Source organism: Barbus barbus, assembly GCF_936440315.1.
Source record: "Barbus barbus genome assembly, chromosome: 6".
NCBI lineage: Eukaryota > Metazoa > Chordata > Actinopteri > Cypriniformes > Cyprinidae > Barbus > Barbus barbus.
This window is the reverse complement of record NC_136734.1, coordinates 5,528,806-5,546,137: the sequence shown is the minus strand read 5'-3', so window position 1 is coordinate 5,546,137 and position 17,332 is coordinate 5,528,806. Positions and strand designations below refer to the sequence as shown.

Below are 17,332 nucleotides of genomic sequence, written 5' to 3'. Positions count from 1 at the left end.
CAGATCTGGCCTTGATCTGACACTGTGACAGCAAACAAGGTGTCTAACAGAGCCAGGAAAAAATAAAAATAACACATTTAGATAATGAGCCTACATGACGACAAGAAATGTTAAAAGAACAACTTTAAAAAGTTTAAGTCCACCAACACATATACCCAACTGAGGTTTGAGCTAGTGTTCATGTTACCTTATCACAGTGCAACTCCACATTCAGGTCTCCTTTGTTTGTGTGCAGGCGGACATAGCCTTTCTTCTTAACATACTGGAAGCGAACGGCATCATCGGAAATAGCATCTGCATTAACAAGGCAAATATTTTCATTCTTTACATTTATGAATGACTCCGCTGCGGACAGTATTGACAACATTTTTGTATCATAACTGCCTAATGCTAGTCTGAAAGAGAATGAACAGGTATGCGAAACCGATTTGACAGCTGCCAGATGGTTTCCTGAGGTATACTGAAGCCAGATTCATACTAAATGAGAATAAAATATGAATCAGCTCGAATACTTGCCAGGAGTTTCAGGTAGTGCAATGACACAATGTTATGAAATGCATTCAACTTCTTCCCAGCATAAACAAAAAGGGAAATGGTGTAATTTGTTGCGTGCATCACAAGTCATGGTGACATTTACATTTGCACATTTGGCAGATGTGTTAACCCAGAGCAACTAAGTGCATTCAAGATATGTAGGCAATAAAGTAATGGTTCACCCAAAAATGCTAATTTGCTTAAAATGTACTCGCCTTAAAACATCTTAATGATTGATTTGTTTCTTACAAACTTTCACTTCACAGGATTTTAACTGATAGACTGGAAAGGTGTGGATTGCTTGTAGATTACTGTGATGTTTTAATCAGCTGTTTGGACTTTCATTCTGACGGCACCCATTCAAATGCAGAGGATCCATTGGTGAGCAAGTGATGTAATGCTAAATTTCTCCAAATTTACATCTTGGATGGCCTAAGTGTGTAAATATTCAGCAAATTTTTATTTTTGGGTGAACTCTTCCTTTATGCCAATGAGAATCGGTAGTGTGAACTTAGAGAAGGAACCCTGAGAAGACTAATGTCAAGTTTGTGACTGATTAATACTAACCTTGCCCCATGGACTGTCTGATGCATATTTCACACAAAAGTGGCAAGAGCTGCCTAAAACTGTCAGTTGACTGATTTGTTTGGTATGAGTAAGCAGGGAAGCATTTCATTTATAACTCCATTACCTGCTTCATGCGTGGTGGCTGGAGCCATAGCTGTAGATGTGAAGGAGGCAGACACTCTTCCAGTGGAATAGTGAGCCTGGAGGAAGAGAGACAGACACGGTTTACAGATAAGGCTCTTCAGATTAGACAAAATAAGCTCTAACACCCACATCCAAAACAACCAAATAGGTGGATATGTTTTATTGATTCCTGTGGGGCAATTCAGGTGTGTTTGGATATGTCTGTATGCAGATGTTTCCAAGCTGACTTGTTGATCTTAAACGAATAGTGAACGAATCAGGCTTTTCTTTACCATTTTAACATCCATTTTCAATATTCAATGGAAAAAGGTTTAAGCAATGTCTCTTATGCGCACCAAGGCTGTATTTGAATTTGAGTATATTATTGTATATTATGAATACATAAGTCAAACTAAGGTATTTTTTTCTTTAACAAATAATACACAATGAGTAATGCATTTTCGAACTTAAAATTTGAATTTAAATCTATTATCACTATTAAAAATGGTTACTTTATTTATTTATTGGCTTAAATTTTGGGTTTGAAATGGACATAGTTATATTTGGGATATTATAGTTATCTTAGCATGGTGTAGAAATAGCAAAGTTAATTCAGTAGGAGAGTGGGCCTGGATGCCAGTCTATTTCAGCGTCACAATGCCAATCCAGCACAGCTAGGGCTGAAATAGACTGGCATTCATGCTAAAAGTCAAGCCAATTACATTCAATGCCTGCGCTGTGAATAGGCTGAGCAAGCAAAGCTAATATAGCTAAAAGCACGGGGGCAGACACACTTCAACCTGGGCTAAAAGCAGACTTGAGACACGGCCAGAGATGCACTTAAAACCATCGCAGACTAAGTAACTCTCACGGTTTAGATACCAGGTATCTATCTGGTGTCGTTTCCCAGGAAGTGAGTAATTGGTGTGTTAATTTTAGATCATTAACAGAAAAATGCTAAATATTTGACACGACATTCAGAAGAAATTGTGATTCTTGCTATGAGTGTATGTGGTCAGTTGAGGATCCTGTGAGGCGTTTTCTTCTGCTCCAGTTGCTGTGTGATGGTGGTAGAGTCTGAGAGGCAAATCACCTCATAATGCACAGACACTTCAACATACACGCGCACACACACACAGCAAGATACTTCACTGTGACCCGAACAGCACTGCTTTATCTGGCCTCAAACACCTCACAGGAGACCCCATTAGCACACATTAGTGATTAGTACACTACTGAAGGTCTGAGGCCTGTAGGGCTTTTAATGTTTTTTTATGTCTTACACTCACAAAGGATTCATTTCTTTGATCAAAAATAATAAAAATAGGTGTATTTTAAAATACTGTTACAATTTAAAAAAAATCTCTTTTCTAATTTCACATAGTTTAGAATAGATTTTTTCCTGAATTACAGTCTTCTATCATTCTAATATACCGATTTTCTGCTCAAGAAACAATTCTTATAATTGTTAATGTTGAAAACAGTTGTGCTGCTTAATATTTTTGTGGAAACAATGTTTTTATATGATTCTTAGAAAATACAAAGTTCAAAAAGAACTGCATTTTTAAATAGAACTCTTCTGTAATAAATATATTTACTGTCATTTTGATCAGTTTATTGCATCCTTGTTGAATATAAGTATTAATCAAGTTTTCCTGAACCAAAAACAACTGTAATGTACATTAAATTAAATTTTGGTTATGTCCACCTTTTAGAATTAAACATGTTTTTGCTACTGTTACAATTTCTATATACATGTTAGTATTGATATGAGTGGAAAACATTTTCATTTTCATCTGTATGATAAATAATTTTGATACTGTGTACCAATTTCAAATACAGATTGTGAAGCACAACTAGTTCAAAAACGTATTAGAGTGTGTTTCTCATGATATATAACCACTTCAAAACAACGGCAGACAGAAAAGAGAAATTAATAAATGAAGACAATGAGGAGAGAGAAAACTCTGCCACTGACTACAGCTAGAAAAGAAATATCTTAAAACACTCACAGCATTGAGCTTGTCTGTTTTTTTGGCTTCTGGCTCTTTCATAGTGGAGGCCAACAGTTCATCTCCTTTATAGTCCCTGTAGAGCTCTGCTAGCGTTTCTCGCGTCTCCAGGTTTGTGCTTTTCAGATGGTATGATGGGTGCTGCTTGGCTTTCTCCTCATCTGGAGGGGATAAAAATTAAGCTCATAAAAGTGACATCTTCACAATATAATAAAACAGTCACAAAAACTTGGTTACCTTGCATATGATGTATATGTTAAAATGCTGTTATTTTGAACTTTCTATTCCATTTACATTCAGTCATTTGGCAGATGCTTTTCTCCAAAGCGCCAAATGAGGATGAGTCATTTCTCAAAATATCATGGTTTCCACAAACATATTAAGCAGCACAACTATTTTCAACACTGATACTAAGAAATGTTGAGCGGCAAAACAGCATATTAGAATGATTTCTGAAGGATCATGTGACACTTCACGCATTTCATCACAGAAATAAATTCATTTTAATATTGAGAAAAAAAGTGCTATTTTTTATTGTTTTAATGTTTACTGTATCTTTGAGCAAATAAATGCAGCCTTGATCATAAGAGCTGTCTTAAGCTTAAACATAAAAAAGTAGGTATTATAATGTATTATAACTGTGGTTACACACAATACCATTTTAATGTATAAAGAACATTATAATGCATTATATGGGATTCAGGAGCTTTTCAGGGTTTTTCGAGATTAAAATATTGAATACAGAGTAAAGTAGCCCCATCATGAGATCTGCTGTGGCAGCAGTGCAGCGGTGCTGTCAGTAATATGGATCTCTCCAGCTAATTTAAGACCGGCAGGTCAGTGGCTACAGTCTACAGTGACATACATACACACAGCCATCTTGCATTTCTGTCACGATGGTTATTTTTATGGCCTTCTGAGTATGCCATGTTCAGGCCTTCCACTGAATTCACATCATTTGGCAAACACACTTCTTTCATTAATTCATTATGCACTGTGAGTCCTCAGCGAATTGCATAGAGTTCTACCTCGCTAATCAGTTAATTTCCTAAAATCATCACAGATGGGCTAATGCTAGTTATATGGCTACATAATAAAATTTAAAGAATGGAGACTGTAATGTGAAAATAGCACACCTGAGTCTGGAGCTAAATTATTCAATTCTCACAGGTAAAGTCTAATTGACTGACAGGCAGAGCATGATGGGAAAATAGGAGACAAAAGCCTTGTAGTCAGAGCTTACATTCAATCCATACTATAAAAAAAAATAAAAAAAAATCAAAAAGACATTATTACTAAAGTCCAACTGATGAATCACTCTTCTGGAACGTTTTTTTTTTTTTTTTTTTTTTTTTTAACGATTTTTGCAATCTGTTGCATTGTGGAACACAGTGTGCTCTGTTGTAGACCACACATTAGTGTTAATTTTAGTATTATTTATTTACTAATAAAACTATTACAGTATATACTATTTTATAATTAGCTTTATTTATTGTTATATATTAATTTAGTTTTTAAGTTGCTAAAACCATTTTAGCATTTAATTCATTTAAGTTGAAGTAATTTTGTTATGAATTTTTGTAATTTCTTTTATTTCATATTTTTATTCCACTTATTTATTTTATTTCAGTTTTAGTGTTAATCATTTTAGCACTTCAGAGTGTATTTATTTTCAATTAGATCTCAAGTCAACAGTTCACATTTTCATTTAGGTTTTTCAGTTAATAATTCTATTTTATTTCAGATTTATTTAAATTAACAAATTATTTTTTATAATTTTAATTAACAATAAGACGCTGCTGAACACAAAATTTGCACATACTGTAATCACACTATAAGTAAGAGTAGTGTGCTCTTCCCAAAATAGCGAGACCTTTGCTGAAACGAACTGAACTCACCAGGGTCGAGGACTTTCATGTTGTTTTTCACATGGAAGAAGTTGGAGACATTGAATTTATCCAGATTTGTGGGATCCTGTGATATAAAAGGACAAAATTGGATGTTATATGACAACCCCAAATTTTCTGACAAACTATGCAGGGATCATTATGTAAAAACAAATCAAATATGTACTCATCACAGGACTGCACATTTGTTATAAAACAACTCATATCATATTTTTCCCTAAACAGAAAGACAAGTAAACAGTCTCTAATGAATCTGTTTTGGCAGTTTTATCAGTTTAGTGGAAATGTTGCTGGCTGGACAGTTTGAGGGCTCGCCTGCTGCAACACACTCACACACAAACAAAAGAGAGTTCAGGACCTTCTCATCTCTCTTTCTCTCTCCACCACACTTTGAGTGACCCACCGTAGTATCCGTTCCAAATAGGTCAGACAGTGAAACTGTACCACAGCCCATTTCAGCCCTGCTATTTCAGCTAAACTCCCACTCAACCAGCTCCCTCTTTTCAAATATTCCCCCCCATCAATCCTTTTAAAACTCCCCCAGCTTTCCCACCCAATATGGCACCCAAAATAACCTCTGTGTCTGTCTGGAAACCCTGCAGCCCGTCACCTCCCCGACCTGCCCTTCCTCGAGTTCCAGGGATAGACACATCCAAAGCACTCTGAGCCATACGGCCTAATCTCACCCGAAAATAACTCCAAATCCATTTCTATTTCTCCAAACACCCCCCATAACACCCATCAACTCTCTCCCTGACCCAAAATAAACCATGCAAGGGCAGCATGGCTTGGCTTCTATGAATACAGAACACATGCACTCACGCACACACACACACACACAGAAAACACTGATTCAGCTTTCAGTGTTTTTCACACATGCCCACGTTTCCTTGTCTGAAGGAAGACATGCCATAGAATTCTGTACTTACATAAGGGCTTTCATATTATACTTTTAACAACACATTCTGTATTCCCATATTATTGCATAAAAATGCACAGGAAATGCAAACAAAACTCAACACTACCCTTCAAAAGTTTAGGGTCTATAAGATATTTTAAAATGTTTTTGAAAAAAGTCTTTTAAGCTCAACAAAGTGCATTTATGGCATTTAACAAAAATACAGTAAAAGAGCAATAATGTGTACTATTATTACAATTTTAACACATTTTAAATGCAATTCATTCCTGATGGCAAAACTGAATTTTCATCAGTCTTCAGTTTTCAGTGTCAAATGATCCTCCAGAAATCCTTCACATATGCTGATCTGATGCTCAAGAAACATATGTGATTAAAACTCCTGAAAATTGTGAGAAATTTTTTCAGGATACTTTGATAAACAGAAAGAAAAGAAAAGAGTATTTGTTTGAAATTGAGAACATTATACATTTTTATTTTCGCAGTACTGTGCATGACCTACTACACAGATCCTAGTGCCATGCATGGATTTGTATTTAGAAATTTGACCCTGGTTACAAAAGATCTTTTATTATTAACACTCAAATGGATTTACAGAAAGGCTTAACACAACTTTAGACAGTTGTCACATGCTGCTGTACTGTTTAATAAACTGTGCAGATCCTCAACCAGTGCTTTATTGCAGTCTTCATTTTAAGCGACAAATCAAAACACACTCATAATGTGAGGGTTTTAAAGGTATCTTGATGAAGGGATGAAGCTATGTGGATGGCATGCTATCGAATACCACAGACAACAACTTAGCCTTGATTTTTATTTTCACATAATGACAGACTTGTTTGCAGTTATATATGTTTCAAAGCACATTTGTGCAAGTTTGTATTATTTTTGTTAAAGGGTTTATATTCATTTTACCATACCAAAAATGATTTCAGCTTTAAATCCCTCCAAACATCCATTAGTGTTCAGATGCTAGAAGCTACAAGTGAATTTTTCCGTTTAGTTTTGGTATCCTTACCTTACCAGGCTTACAGGCTTTATGGGGACAGCAGTCATGAAAAGGGGTTTAAATATTAATTTAAAAATACAAATCATATGTTAAGAGATGGCTCTTTTGAAACAGTGAGCATTTTAACATTTATCCTGATGAAATGACTGTGGGATCAGTGTTGTTATAGTTAACTAAAACGGATACTATTAAAAATTGTTTGCGGTGACTGAAATAATTGAAATAATGAAATTAATAATGAAAAAACCATAAATATTAAATATAAAAAACTTTAAATAAAATTAGTTTAAATTCTAGTAGTAGAAATGTTGATTTGGCAACTGACTGAAATGAGTATAAGTACTAAAAAAAAAAAAAAAAAAAAAAAAAAAAAAAAATAATTATATATATAAATAAATATTTAAAGAAAAAATGACTAAAGCTCAATTTTAATTAAAATAAACTTAAAATATAGAAAATTCTAATTCAAAATATAAATAAATACCATAAAAGCTGAAAACATTTATTATTGTGGCATGCAAATGATTCTCCTCTGACTGTCTGTTAATCATCAGAATCATCCTGATTGTCCGTCTCTCTCGACATAGCTTCACTGTGAATAGACTGTACATTCAACCTGCCATTTCATAACACTGCAATCACACAAAAAGCACAGGTTTTGACACACAGCCACATACAAACTTCAAACTAACTGGCCAACTGTTGTTTGAAACGTGTTGCTTGATTCTAACTTCTTGTGTATAGAAAACCTGTATGAAATCACAGCCATGCTGACATAGCACCCTCACTTAATCATACTCAACAGTCATAAACACACACTGTCTGTGCCGGTCACCTGTAGTGTGATGAGATCCTGGCGAGTGAATGGTTCGTCTGACAACAGGTCTTTATAACTCTTTGTCTTGATGTTGAGCTGTTCCACTGCCTAAACAAAACACATCCACAGAATACTGACTATTCATGTACACATTTATACGGTTTAAAGAAGGTTAACACATCAATAAAAAATTACTGACGTCAGCAAGATATTAAAGGGGTCATGAACAACCGGATTTTCCTTGCTCTTTAGTGTAGACCTACATTTTCCACCATGCATGGAAACCAAACAGCAAAAATGTGTCATTCAAAAATCAAGGATGTGATGTCAACTGTATTAATGACTTAAATTTCATTATATGGTTCCAGAAGACTTGCAATATAGTGCATGAGTCATCTGGACTACTTTTATGGCTCGATTTTAGAGTTCAACCTTCAGTGGTCACTGTTTTTGTTGAATAGAAAAGAGCAACATGAACTTAAAAAAAAAAAAAAAAAAAAAATTTTTTATCCCTTTGTGCTCCATGGAAGACGACAAACAAAAATATTTATTTATATAATAATTTTAATAAGTGAACATTTGTATTTTTGGGGTAAACTACTCCTTTAGTAGCAAATACACACCGTTTAATTTTAAACATAATATGGGTATTTAAAAAAAAAAGTCATGAAAAACTGAATTATGACTGCTTTGGGTGCAAGCAACCTTCAATAACATTATAAATGGACTTCAGGGAGAAAGAAAGGGTCTGATATTAGAAGGCCCTTGAAATATTTAGGATGTAGTGTGTTTTACCTCGTTCGAGAAAACATTTCCTGTAACTTTGTTGGCAACAATGTGGGAGTTGTTTGTGAACACTGTGTAGAGCACAGGACAGTGGTACTTCCCTAAAGTATAGGAGAGAAAGACAGAATATGCACTGAAGAGGACTTCAATCCATTATCTCTTGTCATTAGCACATATTGTTGACGCAGGCCAGGTAAGAGGATCACCAGCGTGCGCACACACACATACACAAACATATTTACCTTCATTATTTTTGCTGAAGTTAAGCTTGATGAGGGATTTAGCCTCAAGCTTCTACAGAAAGAGAAAGAAACAGGATAGTGACTATACCTGTCAGACTTTGGCTTTCAGACACACCTTCATTTCAAATACAATGTAATAACACTGTGTTAATGTCTGATTGTGTTTAATTATTCAGCATGAATTTGCTGATTCATACAGCACATGTTTGGGCAATAATAAAACAAGACACTAGCTGAATAGCACTCATTTTAAACACCATCATGCAAAGTTGTGGCTAGTATGGCTTTAACCATATTAACAAGTAAATTCCTGTCTCTAATGACACTTAGATGAGATGAGCAAAGAAAGATTTGTATGATTGCCTCAAGTGCTACGTAGTAACTGTGACTCAAATAACAATATTTAAAGGTGATGTACACTATTGTTCAAAAATTCTGGGTCAGTTTGAAATCATGCTTTCATTGAAAACAATATATTGACCAAAACTTACAGCTCAAATATTTATAAAATTAAATTCTTCAAATAAAAACTGTTCCTTTTTTATTGGTTTTATACTTTGTGACAGACTGCCTGCACAATACGTTTAAACTGATCACACTGTGATCCAGTGACACACTGAGATTGTATAAAATACAGCTCTTCATCTCCCAGGATTATTTCTCTTTAAGCCTCTGATAAAGCCAGTAGCTGGGCATCTGACTGCTAGACTATGCCTCAGACTACAGTTTGTTTGCAGACCTCCTGATGGATACTGAACACAAAAATTGTAGGAAATACTCAAAATCATCAGCTGCAGTCTGACTGGCTGAATGGATTTTATCCATTAGAATTTGATTGGTCAATTCGCTTGACAGTATTGGCTAATATTATTTTTCCCTACCCACATAGTCTTACTTATGTTAAATCAGCAAAGGAGTTAGAGAAATTCATTATATTTTGATAAATGATGATGAATATCATGCATTCATGAATTTTGCACAGTAAAAGGTCTTTATTAGGAAAATAGATTAAATTGTGACTTCAGTTGAGAATCAACTGTGACTTCGTGTCCTTAAAGGAGTCATATGATTAGATTTAATGTTTTCCTTTGTCTTTAGAGTGTTCCAAGCTGTTTGTGCATATATAAGATCTGTAAAGTTGCAAAGATTAAAGACTCAAACCCAAAGAGATATTATTTATAAAAGTTAAGACTCTTGCAACGCCCCCCTAAAACGGCTCATTCAAACACGCCTCCACATGTCTACGTCACGGTGTGGGGAGATTTGCAAAACACCCAATAATGCATGTAGGGCAGAATTAGGCCGATTCCCATTGATTATAAATATACAAAAAAAGATCCCTCAAATTCTGGATGCATCTAAAATCAAGTCCCACAGAATCGCTACATTTTAAAGCACTACAAACCCAAGAACTGAAGCCCGAAAAAAGTCCCCTAAGTCAGCTGGTTCTGAGACTTACTAACCTGACTAACTCTACTAACACTAACCAGTCTCAGACCAGCACTGCTTCTCACCCAAACATCTAAATAAACGTATGAGTCATTATAATCAGTAATTATGTCCTCACTGGATGCAACAAATGCCTCGTTTATAAAGGGTTTTATTGTTTTAGTCTCGTCGCACCGGGACATAGCATCACAACTTGATAAGGGGCATAACATTTCCATCTCACGCATGAGGTATTCAGCCAATCACATTGCACTGGATAGCTGGCCAATCAGAGCAGGCCTCGCTTCTCAGAACGATGAGCTTTGTAAAAATCGGCGCTTCTGGTATGATTATTTCTAAATCTTTTGTTTTATGTAAACCCCTTTGAATTACACTTTGAACCTGGGGGCTTGTGAGAGAACTGCAGGGGGTTTGAGAGTTGATGAAGATAATAAAACTTCAATTTAAATAAACAGGGCTTCAATAGTAAAATTAAAATAATATAAAAAATAAAAACTTTAAAAAGAGACAAACTGAATTTTAAAAATCAGTTCACAATAACTGATGACGCTTCGTGTGATGATCAAATGAATGGCTGTCAAATAACTGCTTAAATAACAGTCTGATGTGCTGCATGTTTCAAAGTCAAATTAAGGTATAGCTACCAGTACTGTAAAAATTATTATAATTAATTTCAAATAACTATACATTTGTTAGATGAAAACTGCGATTCTTTGCAAGCACAACTAATAATAATAATTATTATTATTATTCAAACTGATTGGTTTCTCAAAACACCACTGCGAATGTAATGTGACTCTACCACAACTAAAAAGATGTTTGAGTTCACATTAAAGTCCAGCTACAAAGTCAAAATTATAGACTTACATCTGAGATCTGAGAATATGCGAATGTGTCGTTAAATTATTTAAATATTAATTTAACATATCAAGGAGTACTGGACTTGCCTTGCCTAACAAACACACACTGACACTTCAAAGATGCAATATATAAGAGTGATGCATAACACAAATCTACGTTACTACCCATTTAAACACAAATTTGTAAAGCAGAGCGGATGAGAGCATGATCTGCACAGGAGAACAAGTCGTGGCATGTCTAAAGGGTCTCTTAAGTCACTCTCAAACACACACACACACAGTCTGTGTTTCTCATCAGCACTAGTCAACTCCAGCACTTACTTTCCTCCTCTCCATCTAGCGAGACAAATCAATCATGAATACTTCAGATAACACAGTCACACTGAACACACACACACACAAACTCACAGAGGCATGTCCAGATATGCTCTCACTCAGATGCACAGCTATAAAGATGTAAAGATGCACTACAGATGACAGCCATGTTGACAGTGAATATGAAGTTTAAAGCAAGTAAATGCAGGACGTCTTACATCGTGCTCTCTGCAAACATTCACACAACTTCTGCTGATGCTAGTGCTAACCGATTATGCATGCAGCATGCACACAGAGATCCTATAACTCCTATTCCATAAATTAAGAGTGCAGTGACGTGCGTCCAGTGAACTGATTATGCAGCAATTTACACCCACATCCACTCCTGGCACACTGAACACTGTTAACCACCGTCAGCGGGCCTGTAAAATATCTTCATTATTGTCTCAATAATGATTTCTAGATGAGTAATAGAGTATTTTTCCTCTAATCAAAGCATTAAGCTTGACTACTCTCCAAAACATCAAATGAAACTCTCAGAGCAGAAAATACCTACTGTTTGGCAACATGTAATAAAATTAAGATTATGACATCTTTCGGTTATCTTAACATTTTATTGGCACTTTCATCATATTTATGTTAATATTTTTTCTTAGTTTTTAATGAAATTTTACGTTTTACTGTTAATTTGATTTCTTACACATCTGTTATGATTATTTTTTAATTCTTTTGGGTACAATAGAGCATTTTCCCCTCACATTAAGCTTGACTATAAAACAAAATTAAACTCTCAAAGCAGAAAATATCTACCATTTAGTAAATATGTAATGAAATTATGATTGTGAAAGGCGTAGGGTTATCTTAACATTTGATTTGCACTTTTTAACCAAAGTATATAGGGCTTTGAATGGTTTTTTAGAGGTTTTTTAGATGGTTAGTTACTGGTGTTATTTTGGCATTAAATATATGATATTGTAGCATTTAAAATGGAATAATATTTCTAATATTCATTTCAGTTAGCTTTTATTTTAGAATGTATATCATACATGATTTTCATAATTTAAATGTACATGCTTGTTTTATTGCATGCATACATGCAAAATAAACATATAAAATAAAACAAAATCAAAACCAATTAGAGACCAAATATCGCAGAAATTTAATAACAGCCAAACTGTACTGTTAATTAAAAGCTTGTCCAAAAAGGTGCGTCTTTAGGTGTCTTATAAAAGTGTCTACAGAGCCCATAGCACTCCGTGTTAGTGGGAGAGCCTCGAAGCCACAACACAGAAAGCACGATCACCTTATGTCTTAAGATGTGTTCTAGGAATAGTTAAAAGGTCAAGATCAGAAGACCTTAAAGACTGACCAGGAGAATGTGCATATAATAGATCCTCAATATAGGAAGGTGCCTGACCATGCCAGGCTCTATAAGTAATAACTAAAATTTTAAACTGCACTCTGAAAGCAATAGGAATCCAATGAAGGTCCTTAAGTACAGGGGTAATGTGGGACCTCTTGCTGGAACTAGTCAAAAATCTTGCAACTGCATTCTGTACTTGTAGTCGCTCCAAAGACGATTTCTTCAAACAAGTATACAGAACACTGCAATAATCCAATCGTGATGACATAAAGGCATGACAAAGCATCTCCATCTCTTTTTTTGAGACCAAAGTTCTAATCTGAGCAATGTTCCAAAGATGGAAAAAAGATGAATGAACTACAGATTTTACATGACTGTTAAAACATATAGCTCTGTCAAAGATGACACCCAGGTTTCTTATGTTACTGCGGTCAGAGAATGCTAACCCCCCCGTAGCCTGCTTAATCTTAGGTGTAATATTATCAAGGGCAAAGATCATCATCTCAGTCTTATTATTAAGTTGTAGAAAGTTGTCTGCCATCCATTTGCAGAACTGACAGTTTACCTAGACTATCAGGACTAAACTAAATATATAACTGAATGTCATCAGCATATAAAGGATAAGATATTATTTTAAAACTGTTAATAATCTTGCCAAGAGGAAGCATATACAGGCTGAACAACAGAGGGCCGAGCACAGAGCCTTGTGGCACACCGCAGGACAAAGGGACAGAATCTAACATATAAGATCCTACAGACACCGAAAAACTCCTGCCATACAGATAGATAGTCTATGGGATTTTTTGGCCCAGTTTATTATCTGAAAGGTAAAAATCATAAGACTAATTGCATAAAAAAGCTCTCACACATCTCTACTCAACATGTCACATGATTTAAGGTTCATATCACAAACAAGATAAAAAGTTTATTACTTAGGGTAAGAGGTTTACTAACCCTAAATACAAGTTTACCTTGGAAAATTGCACTCATATAGAGATATATATATATATATATATATATATGATTAATTTTCTAAAACCCACAGTGCTCTTTAAATCATGTGTACAACAAGAGATTCTGCCTTATAGCTTTGGATACTCTAGGATGCACAGGCAAGCATCATCTGGAGTTGATATTGCATTTTACTTTGTCATCAGTCAAGCACTTGGCTTCCCCTCAAATGGAGTCTGACGCCCTCTAGTGGTTGAATCCATGCAGGATATTTGATCATAAAAAGCTTTCACCTCTAATGTTTTTCAAGTGTATTGGTCAGTGTCAAACAAATAAAATATTATAAATAGGAACAACTAAAATACCTCTCCAGTTATGGGGTTGGTACCAAACTTCTTAATCCAAGGCACTATGCTCCTAGAGAGAAAACAAACGTTATTTTTTTTTCTTCTTGCATCGACAACGTAAAAATATCACAATTTGAAATAACTTTTCTATGTTAATATATTTTCAAATGTAATTTATTCCTGTGACATAATTGAGTGATAAATGACAAATAGAGCAGAATTATCAGCATCATTACTCCAGTTTTCAGTGTCACATGATCCTTCAGAAATCATTCTAATGTTGAATGTCAATGTTGGAATCAGTTGTTGGACTATTTAATATTTTTGTGGAAACAGAATATTATTTTTCAGGATTTTTGATAATAGAATGTCAAGAAAAAAGAAAACGTTTTCAATATAATTAAAAGAAAATGTAAATGACTTCCACTTTGGATAAATTTAATGCATCCTTGCTGAATAAAAGTATTAATTTCACCCTCCTAAACTTTTCAAGGGTAGTGTATGTAATAATAATAATTGAATGCAAATAACAGATTTACAAATGACTCATTTCGATGTTAGTGAGAGTAATTTACTCACATTAGATCAAAAACCAAGCCATCCACCGTGCACATGGGATACTCAAAGGGCTGAAGAGACAAACTATGCAAGAGATAAGAGACAAACATTAAAAATCATACATATAGGCCCGGTTTCATAGACAGGGTTTCGGCCATAGTTTAATTAGGACATTTAAGTCATTTTTATAAACATGCCTTAGAAAAAAACATTACTGGTGTGTATCTTAAGACAAAACAAAAGCACTGACATGGTTTATGATCAGTCAGCGCAAGTTTCTTTCAGTTGAAACAGCTCAGATTTACATTTTAGTCTAGGACTAGGCTTAAGGATGGTATGAGACTAAAGCTGCTGTGTGTCATTTCTGAGCCACCAAACAGATCTGAAAATATACTGACTGTTTCAGGTCACTCCAAAAAGCAGAGCAATGTTTTAAAATTAGCAAAATTATCAGAAAGTCAACATACCAATGTCTTAATAATAGTAGTCTCTGCATAAAAACTGACACACAGCACCTTTAACTCACATATAAGCAATGAAAGCATCGTTTGAAACACTGATCAACAGTTATGAAAGCAGAATCTATTGTGCTAGACCTAAATTACTGACCTGAAGAAACACAAAGGACGTTTTTAATCAAACATGAAAGAAGTGAAAACTCACCTGCAGTGATCAAAGGGCAGACGTCTGAAATTGCCTTGTGGGATTTCTATAAACATGATGACAAAAGGCTTATTTTAAAAGGTTTCGGAGGAAAAGGCACCAGCAATATCAAACAAAAAGTGCACAAAATAAAACTATATGCAGTGCAATCAAACAAACAACACAGCGAGTGACAGGAAAACCAACAGCCTTACAAGCGCTACTGTGCAAAAGTTTGAGTTGGTAAGATTTTTTAAAATGCCGTTTAAAGAAATATTGTGAACTATAATTAGGGTTTAAAATATCTGTGTTCTATTATATTGTAAAATGCTATTTATTCCTGTTATGCACAGCTGAATTTTCAGCATTCAGTGTCACATGATCCTTCAGAAGTCATTATAATATGCTGATTTCTAGAAATATTTCTTAGAAAGCTCAAAAGAAATAGGAATCTTTTGTAACATTATAAATGGCTTTACTATTATGTTGGATCAATTTAATGCATCTTTGCTCAATTTTTTTTTTTTTAAATCAATGGGATTTCTAATGGTAGTGTACATACCAAGGACTTGATTTATTTATTCATTCAGGCCTGAAAAATCACAATTTTAACATTTCCTTGATTCTGAGGAAACCCTGAAATGTCAGGTTTTACAGTCTTTAATGTGAATATTTTCCCCCTCACATCACACTACACTTTACTTTCTAAAATATACATAGTAAGACATGCTGCATCTAAACTGCAAATGTGAACTAATCTCTAAATACAGTGTTTGTTTGATTTGCTCATATTGTAAAATGTATCCTACAATGTTTTGTGTACACTGTTGACTGAGGTTTCAACAGATGTTTTCTTAATACAAATAGATCAGTACATCCAGACTTACCTGATTTCTTGCCTCCATAAAACTGAGTGTATTCTGTACACGTGATGTACCTGAAACAGACAGATATAACGAATACTATTATAATTATTGAAGAATCCGAATTACATTAAACAGGAAATGCGTAGTAGCTCACTACTAAACACTGAAACATAACTACAACAAAGATACTGAAAGAAACGTATATACAGTCTTAAGACAAACAAGGTAAGTTAACGTTATACACTTCAGATTAAACACGATATCACTGCAGTAAAGAATATACTGATTTAGTTTTCAGTGAAATCATCAAATATAACTGCTCTATAGTTAACGTCCTGTTGAGAGCAACAATATCATATTCTACTCGCGTTGTGTTTCATTTCAACTCACATCTTATCTTTTTGATGCTGTCTTTTCCCCATTTTTGCGGACCGATAGGATGTAGCAAATAAAAGAATAAAAGTTTATAAACGCCTAAACAACCGACACAAATCCTGCGAATGTTTAAAACACACTTCCGGTCACCGCTCAGTGCGAATGTAAAATGTGTCCGGCGTGAAACAGAAGACCGTTTTTATTTTCCTTTTTCGATACGGAATATTTACATAACTAAACATCTGAAAACATAATGAATGTTAAGCTGAAGAAAGTCTTGGGGCTGCTTTAAATCTATAATATGTATAATTTATTTATATTAATTAATTAAATCTATCTATCTATCTATCTATCTATCTATCTATATCTGAGCTTTATAAATAACGTGTTGATCACCCATTTGAAATATTATTGTGCCAGTTTTCTTTGCTCATTCATTGAGTTGAATGAATTACTAAAATAACCAAAACATACCCCCACAAAAATCTATATAAAATCTAGACACATTTTAAAAAGTAATAATAAAATAAAAATGACAAAAATACTACAACATCAACCAAAATAAAATAAAAAAACTACATAAAAAGAAAAACGTATTTGAAATATTCCTGTAGCTCAAATAGTAGAGCATGGCACTAGCAACGCCAAGGTCATGGGTTCGATTCCCAGGGAAAGCAAGAGCTGATAAAATGT

The 17,332-nt window shown here is 34.5% G+C and overlaps 1 protein-coding gene across 1 annotated transcript in view; it reads right to left on the bottom strand.

Annotated features, from left to right (window-relative positions):
• The window catches only part of LOC306870664 (RING-type E3 ubiquitin-protein ligase PPIL2-like), a 33,225-nt gene extending 16,410 nt beyond the window's left edge, over positions 1 to 16,815 (bottom strand). The window contains exons 1-12 of the mRNA XM_079418064.1: positions 16,655 to 16,815; positions 16,286 to 16,335; positions 15,420 to 15,465; positions 14,778 to 14,840; positions 14,217 to 14,268; positions 8,914 to 8,965; positions 8,681 to 8,772; positions 7,904 to 7,993; positions 5,135 to 5,210; positions 3,237 to 3,397; positions 1,226 to 1,301; positions 188 to 294 (exon numbers count right to left, since the gene is read on the bottom strand). Of these exons, the coding sequence (XP_079274190.1) occupies positions 188 to 294; positions 1,226 to 1,301; positions 3,237 to 3,397; positions 5,135 to 5,210; positions 7,904 to 7,993; positions 8,681 to 8,772; positions 8,914 to 8,965; positions 14,217 to 14,268; positions 14,778 to 14,840; positions 15,420 to 15,465; positions 16,286 to 16,335; positions 16,655 to 16,686 (897 nt within the window). The 5' untranslated portion in view covers positions 16,687 to 16,815. The remainder of the gene's footprint in view (positions 1 to 187; positions 295 to 1,225; positions 1,302 to 3,236; positions 3,398 to 5,134; positions 5,211 to 7,903; positions 7,994 to 8,680; positions 8,773 to 8,913; positions 8,966 to 14,216; positions 14,269 to 14,777; positions 14,841 to 15,419; positions 15,466 to 16,285; positions 16,336 to 16,654) is intronic.
• Between the last annotated feature and the right edge of the window lie 517 nt (positions 16,816 to 17,332).